The sequence below is a fragment of the Panthera tigris genome, chromosome F3 (genome assembly GCF_018350195.1).
Source record: "Panthera tigris isolate Pti1 chromosome F3, P.tigris_Pti1_mat1.1, whole genome shotgun sequence".
NCBI classification, from domain to species: domain Eukaryota; kingdom Metazoa; phylum Chordata; class Mammalia; order Carnivora; family Felidae; genus Panthera; species Panthera tigris.
In genome coordinates, this window is record NC_056678.1 from 5,023,741 (window position 1) to 5,050,238 (window position 26,498).

Below are 26,498 nucleotides of genomic sequence, written 5' to 3' on the forward strand. Positions count from 1 at the left end.
TTTTGGGCGATCACTCCATCGTTTGCAGTGTGGGTTCTCTTGCTGAGAGCACCCACCTATACGAGCAGTCTTACGTCCCCAAAACACGATGGGGGAACACAGGCTGAGCGCTCAACATTCCAGCTTTGGAGGCACTCCTGGGGGTCCTGAAGGGGAAAGGAGGGTCCTTTCCCCTCATGCTTCCTGGATTTCCCTCCAGGTATTCTCCTGGGAAGAGGAGAATTAGCCAGGTACTGGTGGATTGCTGGCCTCACCACCGAGACCATTGCCAGTACCGTTACCGCTCTCACCTTCGAGTGTTACGCACAGGGGGCGCCTGGGGGGCTCAGTCGGTTGAGCGTCCGACTTCGGCTCAGGTCGTGATCTCGCGGTCCGTGAGTTCAAGCCCCACGTTGGGCTCTGTGCGGACAGCTTGGAGCCTGGAGTCTGCTTCGGATTCTGTGTCTCCCTCTCTCTCTGCCCCTCCCCCACTCGTGCTCACTCTCTCTCTCTCTCAGAAATAAATAAACATCAAAAAAAAATTTTTTTTAAGCGATACGCACAGGAGGCATGGCTGCAAAGCCGCACGCTCGGTGAGTTCAACAGGTAATGTAATTTGCTCTAGAAGCTTGTAATCCAAGACAGAGCTCTGGCATGAAGCTGTGACAACAAATGAATGAACCTGAAACATGGACGTTAATTAATTGTGCAAACAAATTTCCTGAGGAGCACGTACTGACTTAGGGGAAGGAGCCATTTTCGAACAGATTAGAGGTATCATTTACATATAAGCCAAATCAATGAAATATAAACAGGCACTAAGCTTCTCTCATCCACGAATCACCTCTATCTGTTCATTAAGGATGTGTCTACAAGACCGCTTAGTATCGTTTTGTTGATATTACTCGCAAGTTAGAATTATTTTAAGGCTGCGATGCCAACTTTTCCTTAAAGCAGATTGTCCTTCGTTTTGGTCCAAATTGGTGAGATTTTTTTCCTTTTTTTTTTTTTTTAAGTTTATTTTGAGAGAGAGAGAGAGAGAGAGAGAGAGAGAGAGAGAGAGAGAATCCTAAGCAGGCTCTGCGCCGTCAGCACAGAGCTCGATGCGGGGCTGGATCTCAGGAACCGCGAGATCACGACCAGAACCGAGATCCAGAGTCGGACGCCTAACCGACCGAGCCACCCAAGCGCCTGAAATTAGTGAGACTTCTAAGACTGACTGGAATAAATGCACCAGGTTGAAAGTGCTGGAAGGAGCGGCCTCTGCCTTGTCTGTCCCTGACTGCAAGCCTAGTGTCCGGCACTGTGCCTGACACATAATAGGCGCTCAACAAGCATCTGCAGTTTGCCAACGCGCACCCCCGGGGCCGACGACGCCCAGACGTTTTCTGTGTTGTGTGTCTGCTGTACGTCAGCTCCAGACACGCTGAAGTTACTGCAAACCCTTCCGCCCCCGCGGCCTCCAGAGGAGCTTTTGCCCTGAAGCAGCGCCCAGCGGCCACACTGACTCTGGGAGGAGGGTCCGGGTTGCTTCTGGCATGGTCCCCGCCATGGAGCGCCTCTGGTCTCCCTGTGTGTCTGCCCTTGGCCGCTCCTGCTACCCTTTCTCTCCCAGCCGTGACTCGGCAAAGGGAAGCGTGGCCTTCTCCCCTGGATCAAGGCAACTGGATCCCACGGTTATTTGGCTGCCCCCGTGGCCCCAATGCATTCTTGTCCCCACCCCAAAGTGTTAAAGATCATGCATACCTCGTGGCAGCCCAGTGAGACCGCAGAAAACAAAGTGGCTGTAGGTGTTGACTTCCGGGCTTGAGTCAGGAGGAACCCGAAAATCTCTTACCCCCCGGGGGGCCTCAGTTATCTTCTTCACTAAACCCACAGGCCTGGGAAACGCTCCCGGGTCTCCTGAGGGAGTCCTCGTGTGGTTGAGGCACGAGAGGTCAGGGTTGAGCGGGGCTTGCGCCCCACCCCCACCTCAGGTTTAAATAATTAAGCGGCAAAAAAAATAAATAAATAAATAAATAAATAAATAAATAATTAAGCGGCTTCTGGCAATTCAATCAAGCTTCTCAACTTCGCCCATGCTGATTTATATACAACACTTACTATTTATTCTATTTTCAATTCTGCTGTACTTCTAACTCGACTTCGTCCAGGGGCAGTTCGGCTCCAGCATTCAAGTTCCAAACTCCTCTTAGCAAAACAGAAGCCCGCGTACGCTTAAAAAATGGGTCAGGTGGTAAATTTTATGTGACGTGTTAGCTTTTCCACGATTAAAAAGAAAAGACGCGATTTTAAAGCCCTGCATTACCCGCCCTCCTCAGAAGGCAGCGTGTCAACCATCCATGATGACCTCCGTGAGGGTGTCACTGTCCCCCCTCAGCAGCTGTCCCCTCTACGAGTCCTTCCCTAGAGAGAGATCCCAACCCGCAGGGTTTTCTCTGTCTCCTTCCTGGCTGGTGAGGCGAGGGCAGCCCTACAGCCCTTGTTCCCTACTCTACTTCTGGGCCTGGGGGGAACCGTCGGGAAAATTCCAGAACCGCATACATTCCGCTGGAGTAAGCATTGCTCCGTTCAAAACAATCTTCCAGTTTATACACCGTCGGGAAGAGGAACATGGCAAGTTCATGCCTTCCCGAGGCGGGTGGTGAAGTTGGGGGGGGGGGGTGGGAGAGCACGGAGGAGGGGAGGAGGCAGAGAAGCAGTGAGGAGAGGAAGGCGTGGCCAAGAAAGAAGGGGCAGAGGGCCCCACGGTGAGTTCCAGAAGGCCGGTGAGTTGCGGGAAGACCAGGCACCTGGAACGGCCGTGACTGGGGGTCCAGGGAAAAAGGGAATCAGCGACCGCGCAAGCTCGGTCCTCACAGTACAGCAGCCAAGCCTTCAGCCAGACCTGCAGCGTTCCAGAAAGAAGGCGGTGGCAGATCGCGTTAAGCGCGCAAGGCACTGGCGGGGTCGTGTGCCCCGTCCCACTTCTGACGAAGACGAAAGAAACACAGCAGCCACCTTTCCTCAGCTAAATGTTTTCCTGAGTCTCGGCTTATTCTCCATCTGAAGGGCAGAGTGTGAGTAGTTCACCCAGACACCCACGTCGGCGCCGAGAGTCTGGGGGTGGTGTCTGAAAACGAAGTGTTCGAAGCAGCCTCCGCCTGCTGCCCTCTGTGTCTTTGTTTACTTCACACGGCTACAGATCTGTCGACACTGCCCGGCTGCCTCTGTCCTGCCCAAACCCAATCAGATCGCGAACAGTCTCATGGTCTCCACTGGCCACGTCATACATGGGACTGAAGAAAAGCTGACGGTACTTCCGAGTGAATTGCATTTTGACCCCTGTGCTCCCTGGTCACCCCCTTGTGTTAACAAACCAACTGGGCTCCTCGTCCTCTGCTTTCGCCTCGATGCGCAACCCGCCCCACCGCCCAGCACCTACCTTGCCCAGGCCTGGCGTGTCCTTCACCTTGTTGACGGCCCGCAGCAGACAGGGCGGGGCCGGGGGAGGGCAGGTCTGCAGGATGCCACTGAAGCTGGTGGCAAAGAGCGGGGGCTCGGCCACAGAAGACGTGGAAGGCCGGTGTTTCTTCTTTTTGGAAGACAGATTTAACTTCTGGGCGGCCCTGGAAGGAAAAATGCAGAAAAGGGCCAGTAAGGAGAAAAGTATGGTCCAATCAGATATGCTAGGGTTACTTTATTTCCTTGCTCTCTGTCTCTGTCTCTGTTTTTAAATTTTATTTGAGAGAGAGCCTTTCTCTCTCTTTTTAAATTTTATTTGAGAGAGAGAGAGAGAGACAGAGAGAGACAGAGGATTTGAGCAGGCTCCACACTCAGCGGGGAGCCCAATGCGGGGCTCATTCCAACGACCCTGGGATCATGGCTTGAGCTGAAATCCAGAGTTGGACGCTCCACCGACTGAGCCACCCAGGTGCCTCGTGTTTTCTTTCTCTTAAAGAGCCCCTCGTTCTTCCTGAATCCTGACAGTTCCCTGTTCATCCTCTGGGTGCTTGCCAGCAGCCCCATCGCGGCAACGGCCCTCATGAGCTACCCAATCACTCACACAGAAGAAAAATGCCATAAAAGTGCACGGCTCTTGCAATCACGATTTACAAAGGGGAGTTTGTTATCTACACTCAGCCTCAGCATGGACAAAGCTGGTCATCTCTGGGGATAAAACAGCACCCGTTAGGTTAATCGTCCCATAGCTTCTCTGGCACAAACTCGAGTGTGAGAGACCTCATGAGCTATTTAGAGATTCTAACAATTCCAAGCCAGCCTGACGACGATCTACAAGGTGACCAAGGAAGGCATGCTCTGTGCCTGGTGGTGGAAGAAAACGGCCCAATGCGATGGGGAAACATAAGTCAACCTGGTTTCAGAAACAGAACACCAAATCAGAATGAAGTCCAGCCAGGGTAAATGGTGCTGCTTGAGAGTAGGGGCTCCTTGGGTGGAAACCAGGCTCTCTGCGGGGTGGTCTTTCGATACAAAACGCAATTCACTGGGCAAGCACCAGGGAGTGAGGGTCAGAGCCAGCAAACTTGGCACAGAGCCTGCAGATGGGGAACAGTGAGGGGGTGGGGTGGGAGTGGGGGGGTTGCCAACATTGTTAATAACATCTACTGTTCATGTCACGTCCCCGACCATTCAAATGCTCTGCAACACTTCCTCTTACAGTGAAACGAGGAGAGTGGCCACAAGGCAGAGGCATTTCAGAGACTCTAACATATTCGCTTCTGGATGAATTCTTGGTGTTTTCACACTGTACTTGTGTTGGACGAATTCCAATTGCCTCATCCAATGGTATTAAACGTTTGAGCTGCTGTTTAAAACAACCAGGCTACCATGACCTTGTTCGACAGACCAAAACCTCCTAATCCATCCACTGTCAGCTGCCTGACAGGTCACCAGTGACGCAGGTCAAGGAGACAGAATCATCATCGCCTGCACCTCCTCCCGTCCCCCATCTTACTGATCGGGAATAGTTAGTTTTAATCTTGGGTCGGTAATTATCATCCTCTGGCAAATCTCTTGAGCTACAAAATCGCCACGGTGCAAATACAGCCACCAGGAATCATCACTTCAAAGTTTGTATGTTCTTAGCTGTAAACCCAAAAATCTTCACGAGAGTGAATTACAGGGGAGTGGGTTACGTGACGAACAGGAGGGCGGAGCCCCGACGCCCTGTGCCCCACCTGGAGATCTAGCAGACGTCTTGCACTTGAAGACCGAATTCATGATCTTTTCCTGAAAAGCTGTATGCCCTCAGCCTTCCCTCTTTCAGAAAATGGCGATTCCACCCGTGCAATGGCCCCGACACCTCTGACTCCTCTTTCTCTCACACCAGCCAGCCGACCCATCAGGAAACCTTATTGGCTGTGACTTCAGAATAGGTCCGTGATGTACTACCTCTCATCACCTTTACTGCTCCTGTCTCCCTCTGAGCCACTAAGCTCTCTTGCCTGGATTCCTAAAATAGTCTCCTACTTTGTCTCCCTTCCTCTGTTGCCCCCCACCCCTAGCCCCTGCTGTGCAGTCTATTTTCCACACAGTTGTCAGAGTGGTTCTGTTAAAACATAACTGCTCAAAACCTTCCTTTTGCTTATCTCATAGTAAAAGCCAAGTAATTACAGGGGCCTAGAAGGCCTCACATATATCCTCCCTCATATCTCAGACCACCTTTCCTACTATTCTCGTCTTCAGTTACTCTGATCCAGCCATACTAGCCTCCAGATACTCCTGATACACTCCAGCCACAGGGCCTTTGCACAGGCTCCTGCCTTGGCCTGGAATGCTCTGCCCCAGGTAGAGCTAGGTACATGGTTTCCTCCCTTACCTCCTTTAAATCTTTCTTCAAATGTTACCTCATCAATGAACCTACCCTGTGCACCACGGCGGACTGTACTTTCCAAAATGGCTGCACCGATATATATCTCATCTCTTACACTCTTCCTATGACACGTCATTGACATATCTCCATTGACAGGCATGGTCTATTTTCCTTCTCTTTCAACCTCAGTGGAACTTTGACATAGTCTTGAACCCAGAATATGGTGGGAATGATCCAAGTTTGGGTCGTAACAGACAATATGGCTGCTACCGGCTCTCTTGCCCTGGGAACCCAGCCCCCATGTTGTGAGGAAGCACAAGCCACACAGAAACGGCCACGCAGAGAAGAGCTGAGGGCTCCAGTCAACAGCCGGCGTCAACTACCAGACGTCTGAATAAATGAGCCTTTAGATGATTCCAGGGGTCATACTTCAAGTCTTCCAGCTGAGGCCCAAGGCATTGTGGGCAGAGATGACCCATCCCAACTATGTCTTGTCCCAAATTTCTGAACTCCAGAGACCATGAGGGATAATAAGTGATCACTGTTGCTTTATGCCACTAAGTTTTTGGGGTAACTGGTTGCACAGCTATAGTAAATGAACCACGACCTTGCCCCCAATCTCCTCATTTCCGTTATCCTGCCTGCCTTAGCCACCCACCCCTGCATGACACTTACTGCCTTCTAATACAGCAGGTGACTTACTCAGTATTCATGTTGGTTGTTAATTGTCTGTTTCCTGTCTATAATGTAGATCCTGGCAGGGCCAAAGAAGCATATGTATATGCTGAATGAATGAATGAATGAATGAAGACCCAAAGAATTGGGGATATTTAGCCTGGGGAATATAAACCAGGAGAAAAGGGAGGGAAGAGTATTTTTTTTTAAAGTCTAAAAAAATTAATAGGGGCGCCTGGGTGGCTCAGTTGGTTAAGCGTACGACTTCAGTCCAGGTCATGATCTCACAGTCTGTGGGTTCAAGCCCCACATCGGGCTCTGTGCTGACAGCTCAGAGCCTGGAACCTGCTTCGTATTCTGTATCTTCCTCTCTCTCTGACTCCTCCCCACTCATGCTCTGTCTCTCTCTCAAAAATAAATGCACATTAAAAAAAATTTTTTTAATGAATACATGCTATGTAGCAGGAGGTATTTTTCAAACAAGAATGCCAGATAACTTCACAGGCTATCTTTCTGAATCTCAGAAAACCTGGTGGAGAAAATAATAGCGCTCCTATCTCACAAAGAAATGAGACTTAAAGAGTCAAACCCAGAGTCTTTTTAGTACCTGACCTGAATCTGAACACCCAGCTTCTTCAGATGCTGAGTAGAGATAATGGGCAAGTTACTTCAATTCTGATGTTTATAATGTATACAAAGTGTCTCCAGAGCACCTGGCATGTGCTTGGCATTCAATCATACGACCATCGTCCCTATTATAAATGTTATCATTTCTGCATAGTAAGACACAGCAAAAATAGTGCCTACCGTTACAGGCTTTTTATGAAAATTAAGATTGCACATGCAGTGTTCAGTAACAGGAAGTTGTTTTTTTTTGTCTTTTTTTTAAAGTTTATATATTTGTTTTGAGTTGGGGGGGAGGGGCAGAGACAGAGGGAGAGAGAATCCCAAGCAGGCTCCACACTGCCAGCGCAGAGCCCAGTGCAGGGCTTGATCTCACTATCCTGAGATCATGACCTGAGCTGAAATCAAGAGTTGGATGCTGAAGTGACTGAGCCCCCCAGGCCCCCCAGGAGGTTTAACAGACGGTCCTTTGAAGGATTATAGGCAGTGAGGCTAAGACTGAATCTAGGTCTCCCTGCCCCATGTTGCACCACACCATCTCTTACCAGGCAGGTAAAACAGAAAGGCATAACTGGGTTTATAAGTATAAGTGGTATCTTTCCAGAAATTAGAGTAACCCATTAGTAATGGGTGTGCTTCGCGAAATAGTGAGCTCTTTGCCACTGGAAGCATCCAGATAGTAGTTAGAAAGGCACTTCCAGGGGAAAGAATGTGTGCATTGGGAAAATCAGATGATTTCCAAAATCTCTTCCAAGATTCTGAAGCAATTCCTGGAAACGCTAGTCCTTTTAGGGAAGCCGTGGTTGGCTTCCATGCAGAAAAACAGAAATGGGGGGAATCCTTTTGCGAACGCATTGAAAAATTCCTTTCTGTTTGAAACACGCATTTGAAATAAATACCCTTAGAGAACGCCAGAATTTGAAAGATTAATAAAAGCCATAGTTTACAGCCTTATATTCTAGAAGGACATTTTATTTTAATTTTGACATCGTTATAACCAGCTGTTTGATCTGTCTTACGTGTTCCAATTTCTTGCAAGTCAGTAGCTTCCACTCCTACTGTGTAGCACTCCAATGACAGGCAGAGAGGAGAAGGTTAAGGTACAGAAATCACTCATGGATAATTGTATTATCAGTGACATAAAGGAGAGGCAGTCATGAGAGAACAGAAAGAGTGAAGACATTTTGGCTAGACGTGTATTTTGTGTAATTAATGCCTTACAAGTTCTTTCTTCCGACGGAGAAAAACAAATGAGTAGGTTGTCTTACAAGATTTCAAACAACAACAAAAAAAGCCCTCCTTAAAACACAATTATAAGCAATATTTACTTGTCTTGTTCTTACCATGGATAATATCATATACTACCTCAAGCTATTCATCCCGGTACACATCTTTAAATATCGATGATCTTCATTTACTTCTCTGTGCCTTATTTCTTTTATTTCTGTTTTATTTATTAACAACATTTTAATGCTTATTTATTTTTGACACAGACAGAGAGAGAGAGACAGAGCATGAGCGGGGGAGGGGCAGAGACAGAGGGAGACACAGAAACCGAAGCAGGCTCCAGGCCCCGAGCTGTCAGTACAGAGCCCGACGCGGGGCTTGAACCCAGGAACCACGAGATCATGACCTGAGCCGAAGTCGGACGCTCAACCAACTGAGCCACCCAGGCGCCGCTCTGTGCCTTATTTCAAGAAAAGAAGAGAGCCCCCCTAACAGGATGAAATTAATATTTACTGAATACCTGTCAAGAAAGTGGTGCTGGGGCGCCTGGGTGACTCAGTCTGTTAAGCGTCCAGCTTCGGCTCAGGTCATGATCTTCTGGTCCGTGGGTGTGAGCGCTGCGTAGGGCCCTGTGCTGACAGCTCAGAGCGTGGAGCCTGCTTCGGACTGTGTCTCCCTCTCTCTCTGCCCCTCCCCCACTAGTGCTCTGTTTCTCAAAAATGAAAAACATTTAAAAAAATTAAAAAAAGGAAAAAGAAAACGGTGCCACGCTAAGCACATCAGGCTAGTGTGAACTTGGCGAGCATTTAAACTGGGGAGCTCAGTTCTTCCCTCTGGGTTCTACCCCTTTCTCTCCCTTGCCTTATCATCTCACCCAGGAGACAACCATCCTAACATATTATATGATGGTATCTCAATTCAGGAATCAGTTTAGAACTGACATGACCTTCACATGGGATGGTTCCTTACTCTGATTGGCCAGATCTACCCAAATCTAAAAAAAAAAAAAAATGAGAGAAATAATTACCTGGTAAATTTTATTGGTTTAGTTGGGGGGGAAAAACCTTAGGTCTCAGTTATATAGATCAGAGGGGGAATTTATGAGGATTCTTCTTTTTTTTTTCTTGGTGCTTGTGTGATAGACTATTTGACCTTCAATCTTCAGAATTGTGGGGTGCTTAAACGGAAAGCCCATCATTTTAAGTGTATCTCATGAGAATTAAATTGGGGTCTACCACCCTTAGGGTCTAGAGATTACTAAAATATTGACCTAACAATCTTTTAAGAATTATTAGCTTCATGAAGCATAGAACTTACCTTAGGGAAGAGGAAGGAATATCAGGCAGTATTGTCATTTTTTAAGGATTCGCCGTCCTTTTTAAAATCCTACATACTGTGTGTTGTTAACCACATTCTGAGAGCATTTCCTTTGATCTGAGGCGAGTATTCAAGTGTGAGATGCTCGGATAGATGGGCTTATAAAAATTAAGAGGTCATTCAAGCTCTACCAAATTTGATCCAGGTAATTAAAAAAAATTTTAATGTGTATTTATTTTTGAGAGAGATAAAGAGTGTGTGTGCAAATGGGGGAGAGGCAGAGAGAGAGAGAGAGAGAGAGAGAGAGAGAGAGAGAATCCCAACCATGCGTGCTGTCAGCGCAGAGCCCGATGCAGAGTTTGAGTTGTGAACCATGAGATCATGATCTGAGCTACAGTCAAGAGTCAGATGCTTAACCGACTGAGCCACCCAGGCGGTCCTGGACCCAGGCAATTGACTGGTGAGACATCAGCTGAAGAACCAACCGCTCCAGAGGAGGACAGGCTGAGGTCCTCAAAACTGCTACATCTGCCAAAGGGAAAGGGTCCTGACCCAGGAGGGGACGACAGTGGTAGGATGTCCACCGTCAGCACATGAAAGACGATCTAAACTTCAACTGAATGTGACAATGGCTGGGGCTGCCATGGGCTATGATGGCTTATCTGCCATCCCAAAATACGTCAGAGCTCTGAGGATGGAGACTGCCTGATAATGAGCAATGACATGACAGATCACAGCAGCTCCTAAGAAATCTGTGCGGTCAATGACACAAGACGGAGAAGAAAATAGAGCCGACTGTAAATACAGAGGGTGTGACAAGAACCAGTGGTCTAAGGCGAACCTTCTGGAAACAGTTAAGATATCCACGTGCAAGCAAAGAAACAAAACAAGGGCAACAGACTGCCAGTTAGGCGTCACCGTGAGAGAAGACCTATTTAAAAGCGCTATGGCACTGCCGTGAAGCATGCTGGTCTTTCTGGAAACTCTCCAGCAGGGAGTGAGAACATCCTCCTTCACCTTTCCATTTCATAACTGGCTGTCCCTGAGGTCATTTCCATGTCTCCAGAGACTGAAAATCACACGGGTCTTGGGGTTTTCCCCATTTTTATGTAAATGATCCATTGCATCAGCGCTAGAAGAGAATTCGTGACATGACTTCCAATAAAATGTTTAGGAGCAAACCATGGCTGGCCATTAACGTCATACCACGGTGTGTAACACACTACAGCAGGACGCGATTACAGTTTGAAAATGAATTGACTTCTACAGTTTAATGCACGATACTCACCCACGGTGATAATTTCTATGAATTTACCTTATGCTTAAAAAATTTACCCACTCTTCAACGGCTTGTCTAAGCTGCCGTCATCAACTACTTTAGCCTTCAGGGGGCCTCATCTGTTGCCTTGAAGTCTTACAGCGACTGGTCTTGAGAGTATCTATCTTGTGTTCCGACATTTGATGAGACGCTGCTTTGAGGTGAGGGCTCTGGCCTGCCTCTCTCTCTCTCTCTCTCTCTCTCTCTCTCTCTCTCTCTCTCCAGCACTGCAGTATTAACTTGCTGAACATCAATATCACATGTCCTTTCTTCTGGACCTGCCACACCGACCCCAGAGCTCTGTGCCTTGTTGAGGTGACAGTGTGTACTACTCAAGGGCTGGGCGATCCATCCAGCCCTTGGGGTTACGACACATGGGAAGTCCAAGCTTACGTAGCCTAGGGTTCTAGGTAATGCTTAGACCTTGCAACAGAACGTCTTATTCTTTCTCAAATATGTTCCATCCCTGGTCACAGCCATCCTCGCTGCTGAGAAGTTATCTGTACCACAAATGACAGGTTAGAAAAGAGAAAGGCTCCGAAGTTACCAGATCTTATCCACAGTCACAGGACTAGCGATTCTCATCTTTGAGATTAGGATTCAAGCTTTCTGTCTTCTAGGACTGGGGATTTTCCACTGCCTCGTGCTATGATGCAACTTGATAAATAAAAGCAGTTATTTTATTTTATTTGGGCAAAATAAAACCAAATGATAATCATTTGATTAATAATGAAGACCAAAAAAAAAAAAAAAGCCAGTTACATATTTTTGTATGTAACTCAAATCAAATCATATATAAGCATTTACCAATTACCGATCTAGTTGCCTAGCAACGTACCTTCCTATCACAGGGGGAAAATGTCTCTGCTGAGTGAGTCGGGTCATGCCCAGAATTAGGACGTGAATGGCAAATTATATGAAAATGGCTTCTCTGTCCCTAAAATCCCAACCCGGAGTGAGTCCTTGCCTGACAATAACAGCAACACAACATCTACTGCCACCACGGACATCATTATGCACCACCCCCCATTACCTCCTGCCTCCCCCTCTGTAGACACAAACAGGATGCCAGAAGCTGCTCAGAATGCATCCGAGCGCTCTGGGAACCCAATAGGTCCATCAGGATTTACCGAATGACAGCCGCGCACAACACAAGTGTGCAATCAATGGGCTACAGATATCACAGAAGTCATCTCTGAGTCACCCAGAAGCTGCTTTGTGTCCCAGAGTCTACTCCTAAATCGCACAGATGAGAAGAATCCACCCCACCCCACACGACTGATAACTTTACATCGGCTCCAGAGATAAAGAGAAGTGTGAAGGAGACTGGGGACACGCGGCAGGTAAACCAGCTACCCAGTTCAAGGGCTTCCCCGCCAGAGTCAAGCTGGAAGTTCCTCCTGAACTGTTACCCGAACCGCACACCATTCGCCCATACCTGGGGGCACAACCAAGGGTAAAAAGCAATGTTTGAAAACCCACGCCGTTGGTAGATGTTACCATCCATGTGTGTCTGGAAGTTTTTCATGGTCAGAGTAAGAACGTTACGAACAAATGACAATATGGCTCAAGGCAAAAATAATGGCCGCGACAAGACCCCATTCATAAACCATGGTTTTTACCAAAGCTACTCAAAGTAAAAGCTTCTCCTTTGTGGAAAGCCAGGTCCCTATGAAAGTGTTAGCTGAGCCAAGGTCCTTGTGTGAAAAGAGAAATGCTTTCCTGTGTCCAAATAAAGCAGAAGATGTCTGATTAAAAAAAAAAAAAAACAATTGGCCATTGGTATAGAAAGCTAAACAGAAGTACAAATCATGGATTTGTGATTTCCTGGCTGTTGGATTTTAGAAACACCAGATAAACACTCCGTCCACGGCTTGGGAAGTTCAAAGGGAAGCGTCCTCCGCCTCCGTTTCTGGAAGGTGCATAGGCCATGGTCTCCCTGATGCTGTGGTTTCTCCGGGCTCAGCTAAGTGGCTCCGATGTCTACTGGGATTTGGAACACTTTAAGAAAGACCCTTCTACCTGTCTCCACCACGGGCTAAGCCCTCTCCGCTCATTCGGTTGCCTGTTGCTCAGAACTCGCCGTCCTCCAAGCTGTGCTCACTCTGGCGGCCGGGAAGCAGGGCACTGGACACTGCGGCTGAACTTCTTGGCTTCCCTCGGTATTCTGCGCAAGCTGAGCTCTCATGGAGCGCCTTCACCAGTGAGCACAGTGCCACCTGTAGGAGGCAGGGCCCCGGGGCCCAAGAGAAGGTTGGGGACCTCTGCTCCAATGAACCTGCCCAGAGCCTGATGGTGACCTGGTGCCACCCTCTATCGGCAGCCTGGGAACAGGTGGACTTCTCAGTACCCACATGTCCAGCAGACCTCCTACGTCAGACCTGGGTACTGCCCCGATGGCAAACTCCAGGGCAGGACCTGGAAGAAAACCCTCCCTAGAGACCGGAAAGTTCTGGTTCTGAGACTGAATGACAGCAGCAAGGGGCCTCTTGCTTCGAGCTTCTGCGATCTGTCGTATCTTAAGAGAGAAGACCCTCGTTCTGTCAGGTACATTGGAAGATGGAATAAACCGAAACCACCCTCAGTTTGCGTGTAACAGAAAGGTCTAAAGGAACGCACTACCGATTTGTCAACTGCCTTCGATGCCGTGTGACATACCCTTGAGCTTACGACTCCAGAGCTGGTGGCTTCTTCGCGACCTGCACGTCGTTATTCCTCTCCATGCACACCTACAAAGTTACACTCCTACTCCCTGCTCTCCCGGGCTCCCACCTGCCAATACACACCCGTAAGAACTTCGGCAGGGAGGAGAAAACCATCGCGAACACGGCAGTCTGGAGGTATGCCTTCAGGGCGTTCTCTTTGCAGTGTGTTGACTATAGATGCCCTGGATGATGCCAGGTGAAGAGCACCCGCAGGGTGGGCACACTGCCCCATTTCCCTCGGACACAGCCTTGCCTTCTGTCTGAGCTGGTGACAATGACCTTGCACCTGGGTTTGACGACCCAGCATTTGTTCCTATCGTGAAGTTGCTTCCAAGCCCTGGAGCTTGGTCTTCCCAGGCTCCAACCCTGGCCTCCTGGTCTCCTGCCTCTCCGCCTTGGCTTGCCAGCTTGACTTCTGCTTACAAGCCCTCCGTTCCAGCCTGGGTTGATCTCCCTGGCTTTCTTCCTAATTTGCACTCAGGTCCTTATACATTTTGCCTTGTGCCAACTGACCTTCTGGCCATTAATCTCTTCTGGACAGATGATGCCTCCCATCTACAGATCATTTCCTCTGGCCTGATCTGCCCAGCCCAAACCTGCCTAGTACCAGAGAAACTGCATAGCTTGAACCTCCTCCGGAGCTATACCTTTGCAAACTGGGCCCAATAATACCTAAATTAAAAGAACTGTGAGCACCTAAGACACATGACCCACATAAATGCAAATGTAAGTTTAAAAATCCATCCCCAACTAGATATATATGATTTTCTTTAACCGCCATTACTGGGACCTATCACAAACACGAGTAATGGAGAACCAGCTAGTCTTACTGAATGCAGTGGATGAAACCAGGTAACTACAATGCAGCATTTCAGCTGCCTATAGACAGGAAAAGACAACCACAGGCTAATTCAGGCCCATTCCGTGTGGAATGCCAGTGCCGGATTTTTCTGGGGAGAAACAGTTGTCCATAATATGTGTGTATGTATGTGTGTATGTGTGTGTGTGTGTGTGTGTGTGTGTGTGTGTGTGTACATATATCTTCTACGGTAAAAGGACTATCCAACTAAAATTAAGATTCCTTCAAGGAATAAGCATATTCCAGATAATTTGATTCCAAGAATCTAATGAATCTAATGTTCTTTTCATTACATCATGCTGCCTTTTAAATGCTAACTCCAGTAGTTTCTAGTTAAGTCATTTATACATATGCTAATGTAATGTGGAAAAGAAGAAATCACATGATTTACCATAAACAAGACAGTCCATTTAAAAGCCAAGGGTGACCACTAATGCCCTAAGTTTTCCTTAATATTTATCTTCCTTGGCTGTTTGGTAGAGAATTATTTTGAAAAGCAGAAGAAACTGAAGGGCAGTTGTGTTGTTCACTTTTTAGGTCTTTATTTTTTTTTTATGTTTATTTATTTTTAAGGGAGGGAGAGAGAGACAGAGCATGAGCAGGGGAGGGGCAGAGAGAGAGGGAGACACAGAATCAGAAGCAGGCTCCAGGCTCCGAGCCATGAGCACAGAGCCTGATGTGGGGCTCGAACCCACAAGCCGTGCGTGGGCTCACAACCTGAGCCGAAGTCGGAGGCTTAACCAACTGAGCCACCCAGGCGCCCCTTTAGGTCTTCATTTTAAAAGAAACAGTGCTTTATTCTCACTTTTCCCGTATTTTGATCATGTGAAATCACAAACTGACATGAGATTACTCACTCCAGAAATAATTTGATGCCTGAAGCAGCAAAGTGCTATCAGGGTGTGAGAGCTAGAAATGGGCAGCGTCTGCAGAGAAAATAAAGCCTTTAATCCATAACTCTTTGCTCAATACCTGTGGCTCTTTCAGAGCAAAGCTAATTAATTGTCAATGCTGGCTGACATGCTCTGTGGTTTGGGGGCTTCTTGGTTAATTAAATTTGAATATAACAGTTTTGTTTGTTAAAGGAAGTGATTGTTTTTCCTCCTTTAATATCAATATTTCTTTTTGTTCAGCAAATTATTTACTATAGTTGAAATTGGAAGGAATCATTAAGTAAGTTATTCCAAAGAACCACAATCTGCATGGGGTCTCTGGATACAGCAGAGGGACAGACTGCCTGTCCCTGACTCTGCTGCAAGGCTGGACTGCCCCAGACCCCGGGGCAGTGGTTTAGACTGCCTGCACCTCCGCAGCCCTGTTAGAGGGAGAGAGGCAGAAACTTACATGCCCCGCCCCCTTTCCTATTGATTCTGCTGCCCGGCCGCGTGGGCTGGGGTCTGTGCAGGTTGGTGAAAACCGTGGTAAACGCACACGGCGATAAAGTACACTCACCACAAGTGTGTCCAAAAGCCCCGATGCAGAGGAAGGAGGCAACTGTTGTTTTCAGTAGAGAAGTGATCCCCAACAGGACCGACAGCATAGATGAGAGATCACCCCAAAGCAAAATAATTTGTGAAAGGAGAAAGATTCTAAGGTAATCACAGCCTATGTGACTGGAGGGGTGATTCCTTTTGTGACTTTGAATCAAAGCTGCTAACAGTGACCTATCATTTACCTTTTCTTACACCTTCCCACTTATTTGGTTATTTCTGCAGGTGCAGGGTGGTTATGCTACAAAATAACAGGGGAAGGGAAAGGAGGCAGATCTGGGGTGCACATCTTCATTGATAGAACATGTCTTGAGCACCAAGTAGGGACCCCCCCCCTCAATCCCTCTCATTCTGCTATCGCATGTACTGTCCCTAGTCAGCACCCCTGAAGTTGTTGGGGGCTATGCGCGCGCAGGAGTGTGTGTGTGTGTGTGTGTGTGTGTGTGTGCACGCCCGTTCACAAGTGCATCTGTGTAGTATGGGGACAGAGAGGAGAAGGCAGGGAGAATAAGAAATTAAAAATGGGAAGATAACTCAGTGGATTCCTGTCAATGAAAGTTTCTGCTACATTCTTCAGTTACTTTTTTTGTCTTGCAGTTAGCAGGTGTTTTTGAAAAAAATTACCAAAAGATTAAACACTGCTACAACCAAAGGAATTCTTTTGAAACAAATTGCGGGCAAGAGAGAAATTTATCAAAATAAATGAAGATTTTAGTTTGAATTTCCTGGCGAAGTCTGTAAAGAAACCTGACCTAAGTTAAGCTGCACAATGAACTAATGTTTACTTTGGAAGGCATATTATTTTTAGGGAGGTGAAATCTACGATAGGTAATAATAGATTTTTCATGCTGTGTCTAGCCTCAGTTACTGGAATCCGAAGTTAAATGAGTCCCATTTTTGCGGAATTTGGAGCATGATTATATTATTTATTTTTTACTTTTAATTAAAAAAAATTGTTTTTAAATGTTTATTTATTTTTGAGGGACAGACCGCAAGCAGTGGAGGGGCAGAGAGAGAGAGAGAGAGAGACAGAGACTGGGAGACACAGAATCCGAAGCAGGTTCCAGGCTCTGAGCTGTCAGCACAGAGCCCGATGCAGGGCTTGAACTCACCAACTGTGAGATCATGACCTGAGCCGAAGTTGGACGCTTAACTGACTGAGCCACCCAGGCACCCCATGGTTGTATTATTTTAAGTAGCCACATAGGTTTAAAGTACTATCTCAACTTTATTAACTCATTGTTAATTAGAACCACAGCTTTCTGACTCTGGATCCCTGGCTGAGAATAAAATCTCCAGGTCTGATTTTCTTATCAGGAAAGTAATATTTATGTCCTGATAGAGCTTCTAGGAACACATTGTGTGAAAAGAAGAAAATATCTGTTCTCTAGACCAGGATGCCATCCAGCTGTGTCTGTGAATATACTCAGGTGCAGCTGGACAGAATGTAATTCATGTTACATAATCAATCAAACGATCAATCATCTTCTCGTCTGGATTCCCACGTTTACACAACAGATACACTCTATAAATTGCTTGTAATTTGAGTTATTATAAATTGAATCTAATTTCACATTGATTTCTATTAAAATTTCAGAAGGCATTTTATCTTTATGAATCCTATTCAATTGAGGGTAGCTATATACACTTTATCTTTTAACGTCTGTGCTTCCCTTCCACTCTGTCAAATACGTAGTCGCCACCAACGTAAACAGTTGTTCAAAGATGCATAGAAGTGACTCCTAATGTATGACTAACTACCAAGAAAAGGTTAAGAAATACATCAGGTTTTTCACTTGTTTCTCTAGCCTTTGACTTCATCAGGAGAAACCGCTTACTTTCAAGACACACAATCACAGTTTAGATCTTTCTCAGTATTTGGAAATAAAAAAAATATTTGGTTGAGGTTTTCAGATTGCAGAGTCTTCAGCATGAAGATGGCAACTGAAGTCACAAAAATGGACGAGATGGCCAGGGAGGGGCAGAGCAGCATGAGAACGACGAATGGCCCATGACCGAACCGTGAGGAGCTTCAACATCTAATGAGTGATGCAGAGAGAGGGGAGGGGAGGGCAGAGGGGCCTGTAAAGGAGCAGCAGACTGGGGGGTGGGGGGTGGGGAGACAGACCGAGTGGTCACCGATGTTAAATGCCACTAAGAGACCAACAAAGACAGCGAATGGAAAGTGTCCACTGGACCAGAACTAATAAGTTCATCACTGACCTTGAACAGAGTCGGAGGAGAGGCCGAGGACGTTTCGGAGCGTTGCGAAATAAAGGGGGGGCTGAAGAGGCATAGAGAAGGAGGCCTACGCTACTATTTCAAAAAATTATACAAGAAAAGAAAAAAATGTAAAGCATTGCATTTTTAGACCTTAGCTTATGTGCCTTGTACTGAATTATGAGGCTCCGGTGTGACTTTGTTTTTAGCAGGGGCCGATATAAAAGCATCCATAGAAACCATTTCTACAGCTTATGAAAATTAAAGAAAATATCTTTCCTCTTATTATCCATGCCTTCATTTATTCCTGTTCTTCTACAGATATTGACTAAGCACCTACCATCTATAAGTTCCCTGGATCCATTAAGACAAATTCTCTGAGAAAGACTAGAGGTCTGCACACAAATCCTACGTGTCACTTTACTGGGTGAGAGGAATATAACCCAATAAAAAAGGCACAGGCTTTGGAATCATAGAGGCACGGTTCCATTCCTGGCTTTGCTATCTCCCTGGACACGTATGAAACTAAGGACACCCGGTGCAAGGGTCCGTTGTGAAGATCAAGGACATTACATAGGGAAAGTGGCCGCCATCAGAATGACAGGCACGCAGTAAGAGCTCCACCGACGTCTTGGTCCCTTCCTTTCTAAGCCATTAGCTTTTGTTTCCATGAAACTCAGAGCCTAATTAATGTCCAATTTCAATAACTAACTTGGTTCAGGAACTGGCTTCTCTTACTCCCTCCTTCTTACCTGGTTTCCTATATATGTTTCTGAGATCTAATTTCCTTTACAAGCCACTTAAAACCTTTCTGGGGAAACTTAAATGTTATCTGGAACTACTCTGCTATTTACTGATCTTCTAGGTGAATTTTTTGCTTCCTATTTTCATCAAGGTTGCTAAGAGAAGCTCACATCCTATATCATACTGTAGGATAAGATTATATCAGTCAATTCTTGTAGGTTTTTATTTTTTTTTAATTTTTTAATGTTTATTTATTGTTTGAAAGAGAGAGAGACACACACACAGAGTGTGAGTGGGGGAGGGGCAGAGAGAGAGGGAGACAGAATCCGAAGCAGGCTCCAGGTTCTGAGCTGTCAGCACAGAGGCCGACACGGGGCTCAAACCCACAACCACGGGATCATGATCTGAGCTGAAGTCGGATGCTTTGGCTGAGCCACCCGGCTGCCCCTCTTGTAGTTATTTCAAAGTCACTTCAGTTAGGGGGGGTCCAAATTAGTTAAGTGTTGCTTTGATTTTAGGGAGCTAGGTGATGAATACTCCAGGCTCAATCTAGACTAGAAAATCCCTCACGGGGGCTCGCAGGCCCACGATTCCGACGGGCCTCCAGGACTCCACAATGAAGTGTGGGTCGGCAGAGTTACGCGGAGGCAGCTTATGACTCAATATATGCTTCAGCAAACATTTATTTAGTGTTACAGTACTTTAGGACTTGAGAGTTCCTCCGGAGGCAGAAAAGAGAAGCAGCCAAGGGTATAATCTGGGGAGCCAAATATCTGGGTTCAGATGTGCTTTCTGCCACCCACAGCTCTGTGGCCTCGGTCAAGTGCCTTCACTTTTCCGTGCCAGTTTCCTCAGCTGTAAAACAAGATATGAGAGTCGCTACATCTCATGGAGTAGTGAGATTAACAGATAGACAGGGGCGCCTGGGTGGCTCAGTTGGTTAGATGTCCGGCTTTAGCTCAGGTCACGATCTCACGGTTCGTGGGTTTGAGCCCCACATTGGGTTCTGTGCTGATGGCTCAGAGCCTGGAGCCTGCTTCCGATTCTGTGTCTCCCTCTCTCTGCCCCTCCCCCACTCACACTCTGCTTCTGTCTCTCAAAAATAAATACATGTTTAAAAAAATTTTGAAAATATAGATAGATGCTATCGATCTATATTTTCTCTCTCTATCTCTCAGAACAGTTCCTGCCCCATAGTACATACCCAGTGTTTGTTACAATTATTATAATTCAATATTAATATGAAAACTATATCTTAAGTGTTTCTTTTTAGAGATTTGTTCCCATAAGCTTCTAAATATATAAATAATGGAAAACAACGTGAAAGCCACACCTTTCGGCCCTGCTCCGAACACTGCCCACCAGGCCTTCTCGACGTTTCCATCAACTCTGTGATACTGACTCTGATGCGTTTCAGGTCCCAGGCATCTTGAATACGACTTTCGGCCCTGCTCTTGGCTGGGAGGGCCTTATTTCTACCTAAGAAAGGTCAGGAAAAAAGGACCCTCTCAATCCGAGGGTCCTCAGTCTTGGGGTCTTCCACAGCCTTAAATCAGACATCAGGCACAGCTTGGTCAGCGCGGTTACTTTTGCCTGAAAACCACCAGCTGAAGCTAGATTCTTAGGTCACCCGTGCGTCTTCAGCCTTTGTGTGCTAGAGGCGAAATGCTTACTTGCTAGTTGTTCCTCTGATAGCATGTCCTCGTGCCAGAACAACCAGGGGCAGGACAAGCAATTATTACCTGCACCGACACACTTTAGGTAGTGTCCTGGGGCCCTCAGAGAGCGTGTGTGCAAAATAAATACGTATACAAAGCCAAAAGGCTGCGTTAAGCAAACTAACGCAGTTTAGTTTAAATTGGCCCACAAATGAAATCGGGTGTAGACAGTATCACTTTCCTGGATGCCCTGGAAAGCAGTTGTCCGTGCCACTGACCGCCATGTTTCCTCGCACCAGCCAGGCACCTGCCAGTTGTGGTTCCTGGCGAAGAGAAGGAGTGGTCGAGAGTGTCACTGGCTTACAACTGGCTGTGATTGCTTGTGTCTTCCTCACAGGGCTGAAGACACCATAAAGTCGGGAGGCACGTCCATTTGTCCCGCTGCTGTGTTCCCAGCGCTGTCCATCCTTAACAACCACAACACAAACATGGATGGTTGGATGGGAGACTGGCCCCCAAATCACCAACCCTGAAGGAGAAAGTCGGCTCCAGATCTTGACAGAGTCACCCCTATGGTCCTCACCTCCCGTCAATGGAAGAACTTGGAAACCATGGTCTAGGTGGAGGTGACTTTCAATTGAGGGTTCCTCCAGCCCAGGGGTTCTGCAAGGCTATGCTTTGGGGCATATTTGGGTGTACTGGAGTTTCTAAACACTTCCAGAATAAGACTTGTCAGGTTATATTAACAGGTTCTCCATCATCTGTGGGGAAGGTGATTATTTTTGTTTGTAGGGGCTCTAAAATAAGACTGCTTTTTATTTGTTTTTTTTTTTTTAAGTTTACTGATTTTGAGAGAGAGAGAGAGAGAGAGAGAGAGAGAATGGGAGGGGCAGAGAGAGAGGGAGAGAGAGAATCCTCAGCAGGCTCCGTGCTGTCAGTGTAGAGCCTGATGTGGGACTCCAACTCACAAGCCATGAGATCATGACCTGAGCTGAAACCAAGAGTCAGATGCTTAACTGACAGAGCCACCCAGGCGTCCCTGTAGACCGCTTTATAAACGGTGCAGCACAGAACAACCTTCTGAGAGACCACCCCCGCCCCCGGATTCCTGTGTTTTTGCTTCTCTGCCTCCATACCCACACCCTCACTCATCCGTCCTACGGTGTCCACAAGGGAAGGCACGCGGTCAGAGCTGATGCTTATTGCCAAGAACGATGCCTCGTACAGAGCAGATACTCCATCAACACTCATAGAACGAGTGAATGAGTAAAGAGATTTTTTGATTTGTTTTTATGGTTTGCCAGCTTCTTAAATGACGATCATCAACGAAACATTTTGTGGTGTGGGATTTTGCAGGCTATTGTGTTCATAAAACAAATATAATTATTGTGTTCATTGTAATTATTTTTTCCACATCATTATTAGTCTGTGTCTCACATATGTCTTAGCAAGGCTTTGAGGGAGGGATGCTTTTTGAAGCTGCCTCTTGAAGGAAATATCTTCATCGGATCCTCTGTGAGTTAAAGACTGTAGACTTCTGGTTTATAAGGTTAATTCCAAAAGTCAATTTGATTAGATGGTTCTTTTTTTCCATTTCTGACCTTTAGAAAAGAAACCATTTGTTGCCAGGCTAGCTGGGGAGGGCTCTCTTTTTTTCCTCCAGAGGGGGCTCAAAGTCCACATTTCCTTGGCCTATCCCTGGGGTAGTTCTCATGATATAAAGCCTTTAGGTACTGCTCCCATTTATTGTTAACTAACCGATGAATCTGGGCAATTTTTTTAATAGATAATTTTCAAAATTATATTTTCAAGGTAATTAAATCAATAATGTTCTTCTCAGGCTATGAACAAATGACATTTCAACAACTCAGTTTTAATCCTGCTCTGCCTTTCCCCAGAATCAAAACACGGGTTACGCCGAACATTCAATTTTACCTTTTCCCTCTTGCTGGATACTCAAAACTTCTCAAATAAAACAAATGTGACCATGGAAGTCCACATTAATAGAGCAAATTCTCTACTTCGGGGCACAGTCTTCCAAAACTTGACTTGGAAACAATTTCTGAGCTTCCCATTTCTGAGAGTTTCCATTTCTGAGCTTTCAGGAATCTGTTTCATTATCTATTTATTTTGAGAGAGAGGGAGAGACAGACTCCCAAGCAGGCTCCACGCTGTCAGCACAGAGCCCGACGCAGAGCTTGATCTCATGAACCGTGAGATCATGACCTGAGCTGAAATCAAGAGTGCGACGCTTAACCAACTGAGCCACACAGGTACCCCTCTCTCATTGTATTTTAAAAATAACTTCCTGTCTACATTCTCTACACACATGTCTTACCTCCTCACAGAACAGGCAGCTCCTGGAGGGCACTGCCAGTATCTCATGCAAATATTCATCCTACATGTTGCAAGGGCCTTACGAACATTTGTTGAATGGAAAACACAGGTGTGCAAATGGATCCAGGAATGACTGTGGGAGAACGTGGTGCTTGTTACCAACTCCACTTCTGGATGTCAGCACCGGCTCCCTTCCCAGAACGCCGGTCTTCAAGGATTTGAAAGTCAGCAAGATACATGATCCCCCCAAGGACTCTTCCTGCCCTGAAACGCTATTGCTTCTGTAACACTGTGACATACTATCCTACCCTTCTTTGGTGTTTTAGAAGGCTCATCAGCCTCTCCCAGCATCATGAATTTTGGGTGTGTACCTTAATAAAGGTAACTGATCTGCTGAATGCTGGTGTGGACGACAAATGTTGAAATCACCCGCAAGGTACTCTAAGTACTTCTAAGTCACTACTTCTGACTTTTCAAGGGAAATCAAGTTGTCTGGACTCAATCTCCTCTTCTCTCCTGAACGGCCTTTCCTCTTTCCACCATGATATTCACAAATGGACACACAGACGTCATGAGTACACAAGTAGTCTAGGACCACCCACCCAGTCAGTGACAGAACCAAGGTTCACACACAGGCGTGGGTCCTACGTCCTCTCACTGTACCTGACCCACAATCCGCTGTCTCCAATTTCCCATCTCTTCTGACACAACCCTTTACTCATCACCCCCATCCCACCGTCCTATTCAGGGCGATCCATCACTCATCTCAGCCTCTTGTGAGAATCTGAAAAATACAGTGGGCCCAGAACACCAGTTTGAACTGCACAGATGTACTTATACACAGATTTTTTTTTTCGATAAATGTGGTCCTGTAAATGTATTTTCTTTTCCTCATGATTTTCTTTTTTTTTACGTATTTTTTAATGTTTTCTTTATTTTAGAGAGAGAGAGAGAGAGAGAGAGAGAGAGAGAACACGAGTGGCAGAGCAGCAGAGAGAGTGGGACAGAAGATCTGAAGCCGGCTCTGCATTGATTGTAGGGCTGGAACCCACAAAACACGAGATCATGACCTGAGCTGAAGCCGGACACTTAACCAACTGGGCCACCCAGGCGCCCCACTGCCTTATACTTTTCTTAATAACATTTTCCTTTCTCCAGATTACTTTATTGCAAGGACACAGTATCCAAGAAATACAACATACAAAATGTGCGTTCATCGACTGTTTATGTTACTGGGAAGAATTCTGGTCAACAGTAGACCAGCAGTGGTTACGTTTTGGGAGAGTCAAAGGTCATATGCAGACTTTCAACTGTGCAGGGTGGAGGTGGGTGTGTCAATGCCCCCAAGCCCCACACTGTACAAGGGTCAACTGTATTCAATTTTAATCCCCACGTAATTCCGTGACACTCATGCACAGTCATGCTTCCGTGTGTAAACAGAGACTCAGGCCAGTTCTTCTGTCTGAAATTGCCTCCTGTCCCAGCCACCTGTCTCCTCATTCACCGAGACTCACCTCTAATGCATGGGAGTCCCTCCCCACCACCCGAAGGAGAATTTATTCTTTTCTTCCATAATCTCTGGTCATATTTTGCTAATTGAGCTACTTTGGGACTTATCATAAAGTCTCACAGCAGAACTTGTGTCGTAAGCACCCCTCTCCTTGATTCACCCGTGAGTTCCCCAAACTGCACACAGTGCCTGTAACATATCGGACGCTCGGTGAATGGTTATGTACCAAATATCTGCTCCCTGCCCCAATGTGTATCGGCAGGCCTGCATTTCAAGTCGGATATACAGGAAACCGTTGATCTTGGTTAAGCTCCCGACCGAGTTTTCAACGTGATACAACAGAGATTGCAAAAGTGTACAGATTTAGTCGCCGTTGCCAAAAGCTAAAAAAGCAAAAGCTGGCATGTTTTTCCTGCCTCCATTTGTATATTCGCATTCAACCCTTTTCCTATTCCAAGTGCCACACTGCAAAATTTTTGCCTACACTTAGCAACCAAAATACCCAGAGAGAAAGCCCCCTGATGGTGGCGGGGGGAGGAGGCAGAGGTCTTTACAGAACAATTAGCCCAGCCTCCCTCCCCACTCCCCGGCTTTGAGTCCCCAGTATCCAGGGACAGTCTGGCAACTGGAACTCTGCGTTCAGCTGACAAGAATGTGCAAATGACAGTTTTGGCTGTCAGGAAGCTTATTACCTAAGCGAGGAGTTTACATATTTATGAGCTGACATCTCAGATTTGTGGCTTTGCGGAATTCTTCCATTTCCCTTCCTTGCGGCCAATGGGCAGAGGGAAGGCCTTGAGGGCTCATGACCTCACCCCCACATCTCCAGCCCAACCCCGGGCTACCGGAGGCGGCTCATTTGCGGAGGTAGCCGAGAGCCGGAGGTGAGTGAAAAATGAGCCTCCCCACTCCTGGGCTGGACCCGAAGAGGTGAATCACGGATCCGCGGGGTACTCTCTCGAATAGCAAAGGCAGCTGCAGTGAGCTTTTCCAGATCTCTGTGTCGTATTGATAGACACGCCCCTACAGAGACGTCTGTGACAAAGCCTGCTCGTGGAGATGACCTCAGTCGAACCTCTGGGCCATCCTGTGGGTGTGCACTGGCCACTGGGAAGGACGGACTATTTCTGGAAACCTGCTTTTCTCCCCATCCCGCAAAGAACACTTTCTGAGAGAAAAAAACGGCCTAATACCTAGAAGGAGCTCCTTTCATCGTGGACCAGAGTTCGATCGAGGTTCAGGAAAACCGTAACCTCCCGTGTGAGGGCTGGTAACGTGCAGCAAAGACCCAAATAGGAGGCTGGAATCCAACCCTGGGGTGTCAGGTTCCAAAGCCCTAGCTCCCTGCTTCTGTGACAAAGAGCGGACCCACACGGCAAGGGCTGTACAAAAAAAATTAAAAAAGGATATTGTTTTGGCTCACTAAAATTTTTTGAATCTTATGACCCCCAAAAACCTGCCTAAAATATTGGTACTAAAAGTACACTGTGTCTCATGCAACCTTAAAACTAAGGGCCACCACACAGCACTCTCCACTGATTTAAGCCTTTCACACATTCTTTCTTTCCTTTCCTTTCTTTCTTTTTTTTTAAATTATTTATTTGGAGAGAGAGAGAGAGAGATGGAGGAAGGAGGGGCAGGGGTTCTCCATCCCTTCCTTCTTTCCTTCATGCATCCATTCGGCAAATGTCTGTGGAGTAGGGTCCTGGCCTTAGACATCAAACACAGAGCTTCAAGAGGCGGGGGTCAATGTCAAGGTGATTACAGGCTAGCGAGAGAGGCGGACGGGCAACAGTGATGTCTCTGTGGTGACGAAGTCTCCGGTGAGAGATAGATGCAGGAACCACAGAATTACAGAGCAGGGGCCCTGACGCAGGCACAGGGGATCAGGGAAGGTCTCCCAGAAGAGAAGAAGGAATTAGCCAAGACCGGGAGGGACGGAGGGCAGGCCAGGTTGAGGGCCAGCGTGAATCTCGATAGGGTAACCTGTGTAGGGAAATGGAACTATTTCCATTTCTGG

At 46.8% G+C, this 26,498-nt stretch overlaps 1 protein-coding gene across 1 annotated transcript in view; it reads right to left on the minus strand.

The window, feature by feature from the left end:
• KIF26B (kinesin family member 26B) overlaps positions 1 to 26,498 on the minus strand; it is a 464,690-nt gene that overhangs the window by 135,774 nt on the left and 302,418 nt on the right. The window contains 1 exon segment of the mRNA XM_042975573.1: positions 3,404 to 3,587. Coding sequence (XP_042831507.1) covers positions 3,404 to 3,587 — 184 coding nt within the window.